We start from the raw sequence: 12,720 nt of genomic DNA on the forward strand, positions 1-12,720 counted from the left end.
TGGAGGAAGTTACATGTCAAAGCCAATGGAGGAAATATTAGCAGAGTCCGTACTGTACGGGTTTAGATCCCTTGCTTTTGTGTTGTTCGTTGTTGACGCTAGCAGACCCGCCCACCAGGCGAAACCCAGGGCACATAAATAAATATACCTCTCACTACTCGAGATTACGCGATCCCGTGTCGAGACGGAGATACACACAATTAATCAAACAATATGTTGGACGTGACCCGTACCTCATGAAGATGAGCGAGTTTTCAACGGACGTTAAAGATTTGCCGACAATCGAGGCTGTTGAGATCGCCAATTATCTCGTACTTCAGGCCTCTTATTATACAAAACAGCAAATGAAAGCCTACAAAAGCCTGGAGGTATATAACTTTTTTGTGAGCGGGTGGGTCCACAACCTTGGTACCAAACGGCTCAAACACGATTATCGTTTGGTCTTCGCCAGGGTGAGTGTTTATTCTTATACTGGTTATGTATAGCTAGCAGCTAGCAATAGCGGCTATAATGTCAACAAACACATCTTAGAGGGATACAAGGGGGGTTATCTATCAATTACATAGAAATACTAATGTATGACATGACGTCCCCTAAAACGCTAGGGCAGCCTAAAAAGTCCCAGTGAAGTCCATAGACAACCGGCAACTTAATAATTATTACTATGTAAATGAGCCTTAAGCGACAACCTAATGATATAAACACAGCCACAAAAACCAAGTTAGCTAGCTAACATACCTTTGACTAAGTAGTCACTGCAGACACGGGCATTAGCAGACTGCTCCTCCCGACCGCAGACGTAGTTCTGTAAGTTTTTTTTATTTCTCACCTTTGTGGGTGACTACTTTTGGTACTTTTTCTTTTTCTCTATTGGAACAATTTGGGCACCGGTAAACTACACAAAACATAGGCATTTTTTCCACACGGTAGATTCTTAGTGTGTCAGTCAGCTAAAGGCTGAAACACTTCCTGCCCTCCATGTGAATTTGGCGCCCTCGCGCCGCTGCGTCGTGACGTCACGTGAAACCCACCTATTGCTCACTTCTGGAGCCAGCCCCCAGCGGCAGCCGAGGAACTGCAGCTGTTTGAACGCGGAAGTGATCCTCACTGCCGAAACCTACAACTCTGCCCTTGCTCTACATCTACCAGCATGAATATTTATTATGATAATACACCTCCCAGATAATCCCTCACATGCACGCAGGTCTAAAGCAAACAGGCTGACAGACTACCCTCTATATTAAATTTACTTCCAGAGATAGATGGTTGGTGTTGTTGGCATACAACAAGGAACTCTGTCCTTCTGTGGAGACCAGTGTTCCAGTCCAATTGACTGTATGGTCTCTTAGTCAGGGAGACTTTCACCTTATAACTTACTACTACTACTACTACTACTACTACTACTAATAATAATAATAATAATAATAATAATAATAATAATAATAATAATAATAATAATTCCTTTCTGCCCAACTGAAAGAATCAATTTGAATCTTTTAAAAAAAAAATTTTTTTTTTCATTTTTTCAGGCAACAAATAATGATTATTTTCATTACAATTAATGTGTGATTTCCTCTACAAAATGACAGACTTCACTGAAAAATGACCATCAGACCTTGAATAAAGAGTCCAGCACCCGAGATTGCCAGTTTAACACAAATGCAGAGAGGGGTTTTAAATCAAATCCTCATATTTGAAAAGCTGTTGCAGGGGAAATTACTCAAACAAGTAACTGACTATCAGAGTAAACAGTTACCGATTAATTTTCTGTTGATCAACTAATTGATTAACAACTTTATCACTCCAGCACCAATGCTTTTGTGTTGTTCGTTGTTGACGCTAGCAGACCCGCCCACCAGGCGAAACCCAGGGCACATAAATAAATATACCTCTCACTACTCGAGATTACGCGTCTAAATTCTCGCGAGAACAAACGACAGTTGAATTTGAAAAAATAGGCGGCATTGCTGTGTAGGAGACGGAAACTGAAGAAAAGGTACATTTTAAAAACACACGGTAAGTTTAAATTTCCTGTGTAACGCGATGTCAGCTTTAGTATTCTGATAAAGGATGATGTAAGGTGTCGCTAGGGAACTTTATCCTAGAAGCTGTTTTCCTGCTATTCTCATCGGGATCGAGGTGGGGCTTTGCTTTTTTGTTAATGAGGCACTAGAGACAAACAAGCTGCCGTTACTATTACTTAGTTAGCTAAAGACCTGCGGCTGCTTGCGTGACTGTGTCTTAATTCGGTTTTCTGCAGAGGAAAGATGACTGCGGACAATGAAATAGACATTAAAGAAGCGTTTCAGCGCGCTCAGAAGGGCCACAACAACAAGGCAAAGCTGGTGGCAAGCCTGAAGAGCCGCTACAACAAGGTGAGTGCAGTTTGTTAATATGTGAATCAGTGTAAATATATATCTGTAGTGTGCTTTGTTTAGCATTTATTAGCAGTATATATACACGTTTAATAAGCAGGTTATAGCACACTATAATGTAGTTGTAAGCAGACTGAAAGGACATTTTTAGTGTTTATTATTGTACGGTATTTGTTGACAATGACAACTTCTCCAATAAAGACGTAGTTTATATTACCGTATTTAAAATTTTGTTTCACTACATTGTCATACATTGTCTGTTATATGACAGCAAACTGAACATCTTTGAGTTTCATTTTGGTGGGTGAGCAAAAAAAACAAACAAAAAAAAAACATTTGAGGGCATCCCTCTAGGCTGTAGGAAATTGTTTTACCCTAAGGGGACAGTGAGTAGCCTTGTCCCACATGACCTGAGAGGTCTGGGTGGGTAATTATTCTGCTGTGAATAAAATGTGGCAGAACGCGATCGCTTGCTTTTTACATACACACAATCCTCCATCTCCTTCTCCAGCTTGAGGACAAGACACTGTTCCATGATGAGTTCGTCCACTACTTGAAGTATGCCATGATTGTCTACAAGCGTGAACCTACAGTTGAAAATGTCATTGAGTTTGTTGCGAGGTTCGCCACAAGTTTCCAGTCTCCACCTAAGACAGAGGAGGAGCAGCAGCAGGAGAATGAGGAGGAAGAAGAAGAAGAAGAAGTTGAGGATGATCATCCATTCCTGAGTTTCATCTTCAACTTCCTCTTGGAGGTATGAACATTTATACACATTGCAAAAGTTCAGCTTTTTGTAACAAATGCTTAGAACTTTTTAAAGAAATCTGTTAGCCAGATTAACTACATTAATAACAACCCATGACTTTTTTGTAAGCTTTAACTCCTGTACATTTCCTTTATTGTCAACCTCTTTCTCCCCAATCCTTACTCCTGTTTTTTTCACCATTTCTCCCAAACTGTGTGGACGCTTTTATTTTCTACTTTCTTGTCTTTTTAGTCTCATAAAGCCAGTAGCCATGCGGTGCGCTTCCGTGTGTGCCAGCTGATCAACAAATTGCTGGGAAGTATGGCAGAGAATGCCCAGATAGACGATGACCTCTTTGACCGCATCCACCAAGCCATGCTAGTCCGTGTCACTGACAAGTTCCCCAATGTGAGGATTCAGGCTGCTTTGGCCATGACGCGTCTGCAGCAGCCAAAAGATCCTGACTGTCCCACCATCAATGGTTTGTTTTTCCATGCCTACTTTCTTTTTTATTTGGCAGAATATACTCAAGTGAATGCAGAAAATGTTATGTTATTGAAAGCTGAATCTGGGGGTCATTGTTTAGAACTGTATTTGAACCCAAATATCCACCAACTGTTGTGGTCAACTGTCTAATGCTCTGTTTCTTTTCTATTTTCAGCGTATTTGTTAATTCTGGACAATGATACTAATGCTGAAGTGCGACGTGCCGTTCTCTCCTGCATTGCAATGTCCCCTCACACCCTGCCCAAAGTACTCAAACGTACTAGAGACATCAAAGAGAATGTCCGCAAGCTAGCCTACCAGGTAGCCAGACATGCAGTCAAGTTACTCGATAGAAAGATATGCACACAACATGCCAAGCACATCAACAGATAACAAGAAGATAATAAAGTTGTCTCGATTTGACTGAACACTTGTTCTGGTTAACATGTCTGTGTTTGTTCTCTTTTTTAAGGTTCTTGCGGACAAAGTTCACATTAAAGCTTTGACCATTGCACAGAGAGTGAGTCTCCTGGAGCAGGGTCTACGCGACACCTCAGGTAGAAGTGATTTCTGTGTGTCAAGTCAATCAACCTTGAAAAATGACCACAACAATTAGTTGATTATAAAAAAAGTTGCTGATTAATGTAAAATAAATTCCGTTCTGCCCAACTGATATGTCCGATTGAATGTGTGCATTGTAGAAGCAGTGAGGGAGGTGGTTTGCTCACGTGTACTTCCGGCCTGGCTGCTGCGGCTGGATGGTAACATCATAGAGCTGCTCCACAGGCTGGACGTAGAGAACTGCGCCCAAACGGCTCTGGACACACTGAAAGCCATCTTCAAAAGCAAACCTGCTGAGGAACTGCTGCAGGACAGAATACAGCTCGACAACAGGTACTCTCACACTCTTCCAACTCTGTCTCTCTGGCTCTCTCATGTGATATAATTGCTAAAATGTCAGAGGCTAGAGCTTAAGTATGCGTGTTTTTAACAGGAAGCTGATCCCAGTGGATTCTCTGACCTGTGAGAATGTGCTTTACTGGAGAGCTCTGTGCGAGTTCATCAAGGCTAAAGGGGATGAAGGTGATGAAATGCTGGAGCAAGTGTTACCAGACGCTGCCACTTACGGCGACTACCTCTATGGGTGAGAGAAAAGACAGAGATTCACTGGAGTACATTTATACTTTCCTTGCTGCCAAGCTCTATGTTTTACCTTTACTGCAGAGTGAATTGTGGAGCAGACAATTGTTAAGTAACAACAGGCTCTATTGGATAATTTCTTCTTGTGGGTAATTTAGTATTAAGCACCTATAATGGTTATGACAAAAAATTTAATTAATTGGACTTCCAATTTTTTTCTTCTGCCCCCAAGTGGCCAAAAATAAAAGTAAATAAATACATTTTTTTATGCTTTTTAACAAAGAAGCTGACACACTTGCCATAATGACCATGTTGTAACTCCAGGTATCAGAAGGCATGTCCGGTGTTCTCAGAGGAGCTCTTTGTGTATGTAACTGTGTGGTGGCTAACTCAAGGCTTAAATAGCTGCTTTGAAAGTATGGCTAAACTAATGGCTAAAATTTTTACCTAACCTGGTCAGTTAATGTGTGATGTTTATATGTGACTGTTATTTAAAAAAAAAAAAAAGACCTCATTCCTGTCAAACAAGTAAAAGAAGTTCTGTTGATGCTCACTTACCTTGTCAGTCAGTGTGTTTTTACTTACAAGATCAAAGCCAGATGGTTCAAAAACAGCTGTGATCAAGTTAACTCTGCCTCAAGGCTCCAACAAATTGTGTACTAAAAATACTTTAAAATTTATCTGTAAACCCTCACACTCTACACTAGACTGCTTTTATTACACCTCTTGAATTTGTTGTAAACTTTTATTCTTACAGACCAAGTTTTGCTACTGATGTTTAAATCACTATATTTATCTAGAAGACTGGCCACTGTGAATGAGATTAAAGAAAATTCTACAAAGCTGTAATTCATTTTCAAGTCAAATTTCCCACACCACACGCTACATACTGGATATAATGTTATATTGACTTCAAAATATTGCTTCTCACTCTTTCATACTTAAAGTCCCAGGACTCATCTATCATCCTGCCTATGCATAGCTGTTGGAGAACTCTGCTTTTTTTAATCACTTGTCTAACGTGTGTGATGCTCTAGTGTGGCATGCTCCTTAAACAAATTAGCTGTAGTTGCATCATTAACATTTATCTGCTCATTAAATACATTTATTCTAATTTTTTTTTTTTACATTTTTAAGTGACCAGTTGCAGGTTTGTATGGCTGGCTGACAGCTGTGTGTAGCAATTGCTTGTTGGTAGCGCCGGTGCAGTGTTCAGCTACCTACAGTGTTGCCGTATTGCGTTTTATCTGTTTGTGGTATTTATCTGGTGATGTACCAGTGTGACTTGAGCAACTGAGAGTGGTCTGAATTTTTTCTTTGCTGTCATTGACTGTGTAGCTGAATAATATTCAATCTGACTGTGCTGTGAGAGCTGTTATTATCTCTCAGTTGTTTGACTCTTGACTCTGACTGTTGTAGATATCTGAGGGCAGTGCCTGTGCTGTCGGAGGAGCAGAGGGCCGACTTCAACCAGCTGGAGCTGGTCATGACCAAAGAGTTCATCTCCCAGCAGCTCATCCATCTCATCGAATGCCTGGACACAAACGAGGAGGGCGGCAGGTAAGAGGAGGATCAAGGTTGTGTTGGTAAAATGATAAACACATGGTTGAAAAAATGGAGTGGGAGGGAAATGCCAGCTGTCATGGAAAGAAGAGAGATGTGATATCAAGTTATAGTGTACCTCTGTACCTCTGCACAGCAGGCTAAGCACGGTGTGAAGTGGGTGTGAATGTCAGACTGTCGGTTACATAAATTGTCTGACGCAGCCCTGCTTACTCGACACCAACCGACCTGCTTAAGGGATAGGTTCACATCTTTTCAAGACTATCTTAAAACAATTTTCTATCAAGCGGCTGATCGTTTCAGATCTAGACCAGTTAAAGTAAAGGATTTCTGGGCCATACTGTGAGCTGATTGGTTGGCTAAATCCCATTTCCCAAATATTATCATCAGCTTGTTGTGGTGTCTTTAATCAGACTTACTATGTTATACATCTTTGTAGGAAGCGTGTGTTGGCTGTTCTGCAGGAGATGTTGGCTCTTCCACAGACCCCTTCCTCCCTGGTCTCCCTGCTCACTGAGAAACTCCTCACCCTCATCCCTGACGACCATAGACGCATACAGACTGTAAGTCAAATTTTATGCTTAAATCAGAAGTTTCTCTCTTTTGTAAAATCAGTTCTTACTTATTCCAGACTAAACTTTGTTTCTGCACACAAGGGAAATGCATATCTTGATACTGTTCATGATTTCACTTGACAGCCCAATTAGGCAGAAATTAAAATATAAAAGCTGCAATTATTTACCAGTGTTTCCAGATGGACACACTTCAGTGGGAGGGGGTTTAATTCATGAATGCATGAATTAAGCTGTCCTTTGCTACTCAAGGTCTTTTGTTTGAGTTGTCAAAAATTAAACAGATCTGGGGGTATCATTACCGCACAGATTGATGTCGAAATGAGCTGGTTCTGTGTTGCACAGGTGGCAGAAATCATCTCAGATGTGAGGGAGCCCATCACGGAGGCCAGTCAGCAAGTGGATGAGAATGAGAGCCGCCGGCAGCAGATCCAGGTGGGCAACACTCTGCCAATTGAAAGCACCCAGAGGCAATTAGAATCTATAAACCTTCCAATTGCCCCACTGTTTTTTTAGGATGGATGAAAACATCAGTTTGGCACAGCACTACTTTTCATTTAGGAGAAAAGTTTGGAATATTACAAAGTGACAAAGATGGATTTCTATCAAAGACAGCTAAGAAAAACAATATATGTTTATACATACCGTGTAAATAACACAAGGTACAAAGTGCATTCAAATACCTTAAATCAAGATTACTAATAATACTATTAATAAGTAATTTCCTAATCTTTTTGAGTTCCGATTGCCCTGATCTGAGCTCATCTACAGTCTCCTGTGCTCTGTTTATATTCCTTCTTTGTCTGTTTCTATTTGTTCATCCTGTTGTACCTCCATCTGGCAGATGGTTTGTATTTGGAGGCATACCATGTGTTAACAAGTGGGGTGGAAGGTACAAATCATGCACGCCAGTCTGGTCTTTGCCTGGTGTATCCAGCTGCATTAGTTTGCCCTCTCTTCAACAGCTTTCTTCACCACATTATTATCCATATTTAACCTCAGTGACAGTCAGTGGTTACCAAGGAACAAAACTTAAGCCTTGAGCTTCAGACGTGACAGTCAATCCATCTACTCTGTCCAGCTTTCAACAAGCGTTGAAAGTGTGTAATGTCTTGGAGGCCAAACAGCTGGAGAGAAAGTGAATCCTAGCCCAGGTGTTAAGCTTCAATTCGTTCAGTGCACCTGCTCTCTTTCTACACACCTCCTATTTTTTCAGTAAGTAAAAGCAAAGTATCCTCTAGAGGGTTGTTACCTGGCCCAGAGCCTCAGCTGTTGTTGTTTTTCCTGTTAGTGGAGGTGTAGTTGCCTGTCTCAACAGTCAAGAACCCTCTGGAGTCTATTTCAGCTTAGGAATGACTCTCCCCTTTTCCATTTATGTCCCCCATCACTCTTTTCCTCCCCTCCTCCCACCCAGCTGGCAGAGGTGAAGGTGCGTATCTTGGAGGCTAAACAAACCCTGGAGGACTGTATCACTGCCCAGGAGTTCAGCCGTGCTGCAGAGCTAAAGGAGTCCATCACAGAGCTCGAGAACCGCAGGAACCAGATCGTACAGGAAATCTCAGAGAGCAGCCAGCCAGCCGACAAGGAGATCCGCACTGAGAAGGTACATAACCACAAAGGAAGCGCTGCCTTTGTGTCTTTGGATGTAATTTAACCTGAACAGTTTTTCCTCCTGGAACTAAAAAAAAAAACAGGAAAGGTTTTAATTGTGAGTTTTTGATTTTTGTTTTTCAGAATGACCCAGAGACTCTTCTGAGGTGTTTAACAATGTGTGCTGAGCTGCTGAAGCAGATGAACATCAAGACCCGAATTAATCCAACCATAAGTGCCTTAATGTCCTCACTGGTATATACCCACACCCCACACCTCATCATTATTTCTCACTTATGCTATCATAGATGCACAGATCACAAGCTTCAACTGGATCTTTTAGAAATCAGTAGCATCAGAACCAGGCTACTACCCATAGCTTTGGTTAGAATAAACTGTCTGTTGCAGTGTAGACAGTATTTAAATGTCTACATTCCTCCTTCCGATTGGGCAGGGCCCCACTTCAGTGTCACATAACATGGAAGTTGAAATATGATGCATTAAATGTATGATACAAAATGTACAGCAACAGGACAGCTTGTCTTTTAACCTTCATAAAAACAAAGAACTAGACCCTCAGTGTGTTCTCAGTGTGCACCAGACTACATGAATAGACAGTTATATGTAAAACATGGCGACTGATTCAGATTATGACTAAATTAATGATATACTCACATTTGAATCTTCTGTGGTGATTTGCTTGTTCATGTCACTCCATGATGCCAAATCAGTCACATGTTGGTTGAAATCAATATTTCTCTCTCTGTCAGGTCCTGCCCAGTATAGCAAATGCTCATCCCGCTGTCCGCAACATGGCTGTGGTGTGTCTGGGAACATGCACCCTGCACAGCAAAGAGCTGGCAAAGACACACATGGTCCTGCTGCTGCAGGTAATGTTTCATCTGCCTAAAATTCATTTGTATACACAAATAAACATGCAACATGTTAGATGGCGAGTTAGCCCAAATTCTCAACTCACAAAAATTTTTTTATATTTAAACCCTCACTGGTATTCACCTGCACAGGTTTTAAGATTCCCACTGCTGAGACTTCTGCACTAGTACAACAGAGGAGAATGAAATTTCATTTGTATTACTTAAAAAAACATTTAAAACTTTCACTTAATAAACTCAACAGCAACACGTCTGAGGTCTTATTTTAATTACTCTGTCTTACTGTCGATAATAAAAAACAAACTTGCATAACTAGGTACTACGAGGGCTGAGTGGAAAAACAAGTTTTTGTAATTTTACTTCACTGAACCAAAAACTCAGACATAAATTTTCTACTCCCAGTAATAAAATTGGTGTGTTTCTGTGTGTGTGTGTGTGTGTGTGCGTTTTTCTCAGATTGCCCAGCTGGATGAGGTAAAGATCCGGATCAGTGCTCTGCGGGCCATCATCGACCTGCTGCTGCTGTTCGGCTTCCAGCTGCTCTCCGAAACAGCTGCCACTCAGACAGCCCCGCCTTCCCAGTCACCAGACAGACAGGAGGAAGACGCACCACAGGTGGCTGAGGAGAAGGGAGAGGTACCAGAGGACTCTGCCCAGAGTATCCTTGTGATGCTTTCAGAATTCCTGGACAGTGAGGTGAGCTATTTCATGAACCGAAGTATGTGCTAATTTATTTATCTTTTTTTGGAAGTAAAGCAGCCTAAAAAGTTTTGTTGAGATACCGATGTGATCAACATCCTCAGGTGTCTGACCTGCGTACCGAAACAGCAGAAGGCCTGGCCAAACTCATGTACACCGGCCGCATCTCCAGCGCCAAGATGTTGTCCCGCCTCGTGCTGCTGTGGTACAATCCTGTCACTGAGGACGACACCCGCCTGCGGCACTGCCTCGGTGTCTTCTTCCAGCTCTATGCCCGCGAGAGCAGGTCACACATGTTCTCATACCCAAGCAAACAATGAGCTGTGTGGTTAATCTATCTAATCTAATTCTGCACAGTGCAGTGTTTCCCATCCTTTTGATATTAGTATTATGACTCAGAAGTGATTAATTATGCAATAAAAACCTAATATAGAGTTGGTCTTTGTGGTGTATTAGGGCCCACCAGGAGGTTGTGGAGGAGAGTTTCCTTCCAACTGTCCGGACTCTGATGAATGCCCCAGCCACCTCTCCTCTAGCTGAGGTGGATATTAACAATGTGGTGGAGCTGCTTGTGGAGCTGACCAGACCAAGTGCACTTATTAAGCCCTCAACTAACACAGAGGTAAGAAACGTGCACTGACACTAAAGTGTTGTTTATTGTTTATGAGTTCATTTCTTCAACACAGATTATGTCTGCAAATTATTCTCTTAAATGCTTCAGTTCACATTAGTGAGAGTTTGAGTTTGAGGAAGTTGTTTACAAAAGGCCTGATTTGATAAACTTATTGGATGCATATGTCTGTAGGAGGTGTGTGTCCATGACTACTTGGCCGTGCGTATGTGTGGTGAGATGCTGAAGGACCCCACAGCTCCTGAGGTTCGTCTCTACGCAAAGACTCTAAGCAACCTGGAGCTCAGCAGAGATGAGACCGTCAGGAAAGACCTGCAGACACTGCTGCAACAGCTTGTACAGGTAAATGCATACAGACATACAGTTAAAAACACAAAGCCATTCATGCAGTTATATAACTCTATATACCTAGGGCTACAACAGTTATTTTTATTATCAATTAATTGGTAGATTTTCTCAGTTAATAATTTTTCTAAAATGTCAGAAAATAGTGAAAAAACAGCCTCCATGGTTTTCTAAAACTCTAGGTGACATCTTCAAATGTTTTTTTTTTTTTTTCAACCAAAAGGCTAAACCCCAAAAATATTCAGTTTACTATTATATAAAACAGAGAACAACACCAAATCTTCACAATTGAGAGAAGTTGGAACCAGAAAATATTTGGTATTTTTCCTTGAAATATGACAAAGTTGATCGATTACTTAAACAGATACCAACTTTTTTTAAATCAACAGCTTAATTAATTGACTGTTGCAGCTTTATGTGTATGTATACCTGTAGTGTTTCTGTCACCCTTCTCTTCAGGTGGTGAGGGATCGCGTCTGTCTCCGTGCTCTGGAGAAGATGGTTTATCAGCTGGTGGACTCAAGAGAACAGGCCGAACTCCTCAGCGCCAGTGCGCTGCAGCCACTGGATGTCAATGCAGATGGTACATATTCAAACAAAGTGATAATCTATGTAAACGACCACCTGACGTCGCGCTGAGCCTCCGTGACAAATGTTACCCTCTTAGTGCCTGGGTCTCACTAGATTTACACTACACACATGTAAATGTTAAAGGATTATGTCCTATTAGTGGAAGCATGCTAAGTGGATTAAAATATGCCTGACTCCAGCTTAAACAGTCTATGTCAAGACAAGAATACAGCTAGGAGATAGAGGAAATGCAAAAGTATTAATTTTCTGTGTGCTATGTTTCCACAGAGGCTGCAACAGAAGATCCATCTAAATCTGCCAAGAGAGCTAAAAAAGGTAATGCAGGTTCTGTGTTCTCATCCAAAACTGCAGTTGTTGATGGTGCCTGTGTATTTTTAGAGCTCTTTTTGTCCACCTGAGAGAAGGAGTTGGCTCAGCACTGTGAGGTAACCTGAGCGTTTGTGTGCACAGGTCAGAGGAAAGTCTGCACAGCTAAAGGAGGCAGGAAGCCCAGCAGGAGGGCAGAGTCCTCAGAGGAGAGGTGAGTCTTGTTATTATTTCTAATTTGGGGTAAATGGAAACATGATGGATGAAATCATCAGACATGATTTGATATCGCTTTACCTTCACATTCTCATTTAGCTCGTTCTTGTTGTTTTGGCTACAGTGATGGAGAAAACGTCCCAGAGTCAGTTCCTGCGGTGCGTCCATCCCGGAGGGCCAAGACTGCAGCTCTAGAGAAAACAAAGCTGGATCTCAACACCCTCATCAACCAGGAGGCCAATGTGTCATAAAAATCAGGTTATGAAGAGTCAAATCAAAAATGAAAATTTAGTTACTTCTAATATTCTACTCCAGTTTAATAAAATTCATAAATATTTTTTCTAAATGTTTTCTAAACGTATAGTAAAACTGATGTCAGTAACTTCCTTCGTTTCAAGTTTGTCATTTTAACCATTAAAGTGAGGTCTGTCAAAGTTTGTTCTCTTCATTATCACTAAACCAGATCAGTGCCTCCCCCCTCCCTTTTTGGTTCAGTATAGACACAATTTATGGGCTGGTGGTGATCAATATGAGCGTCAGCAGTGAGTTATGGGGAAAATAAAGCCCA

The 12,720-nt window shown here is 41.4% G+C and overlaps 1 protein-coding gene across 3 annotated transcripts; it reads left to right on the forward strand.

Moving 5' to 3' along the window:
* The first annotated feature begins 1,924 nt into the window (after nucleotides 1-1,924).
* Nucleotides 1,925-12,588, forward strand: ncapg (non-SMC condensin I complex, subunit G). 3 transcript variants are annotated; one of them, XM_041035130.1, is made up of 22 exons: nucleotides 1,925-2,016; nucleotides 2,261-2,375; nucleotides 2,887-3,129; nucleotides 3,373-3,601; nucleotides 3,782-3,927; nucleotides 4,079-4,163; nucleotides 4,308-4,500; nucleotides 4,601-4,750; nucleotides 6,166-6,306; nucleotides 6,749-6,872; nucleotides 7,227-7,316; nucleotides 8,296-8,484; nucleotides 8,616-8,726; nucleotides 9,242-9,361; nucleotides 9,821-10,060; nucleotides 10,168-10,349; nucleotides 10,520-10,685; nucleotides 10,869-11,036; nucleotides 11,499-11,622; nucleotides 11,898-11,945; nucleotides 12,081-12,150; nucleotides 12,277-12,588. In XM_041035130.1, the coding sequence occupies exons 2-22, from the start codon at nucleotides 2,268-2,270 to the stop codon at nucleotides 12,401-12,403; spliced, it is 3,054 nt and encodes a 1,017-aa protein (XP_040891064.1). In that variant the 5' UTR covers nucleotides 1,925-2,016; nucleotides 2,261-2,267; the 3' UTR covers nucleotides 12,404-12,588. The 3 variants fall into 3 exon arrangements, with proteins under 3 accessions (XP_040891064.1, XP_040891067.1, XP_040891065.1); XM_041035133.1 differs by having other exon boundaries at nucleotides 1,975-1,996; XM_041035131.1 differs by lacking the exon at nucleotides 1,925-2,016 and adding an exon at nucleotides 2,057-2,139.
* Nucleotides 12,589-12,720: the final 132 nt, after the last annotated feature.

This window comes from Toxotes jaculatrix, chromosome 4 (assembly GCF_017976425.1).
Source record: "Toxotes jaculatrix isolate fToxJac2 chromosome 4, fToxJac2.pri, whole genome shotgun sequence".
Taxonomy (NCBI): Eukaryota; Metazoa; Chordata; class Actinopteri; family Toxotidae; genus Toxotes; species Toxotes jaculatrix.

What these genes read in the sequence shown, in the direction of transcription:
- ncapg (XM_041035130.1), top strand. Translation starts at nt 2,268, where the DNA reads ATGACTGCGGACAATGAAATAGACATTAAAGAAGCGTTTCAGCGCGCT. An exon ending in TCTTCAACTTCCTCTTGGAG is followed by an intron (nt 3,130 to 3,372) that starts GTATGAACATTT and finishes TTGTCTTTTTAG; the next exon opens with TCTCATAAAGCCAGTAGCCA. An exon ending in TCCGCAAGCTAGCCTACCAG is followed by an intron (nt 3,928 to 4,078) that starts GTAGCCAGACAT and finishes CTCTTTTTTAAG; the next exon opens with GTTCTTGCGGACAAAGTTCA.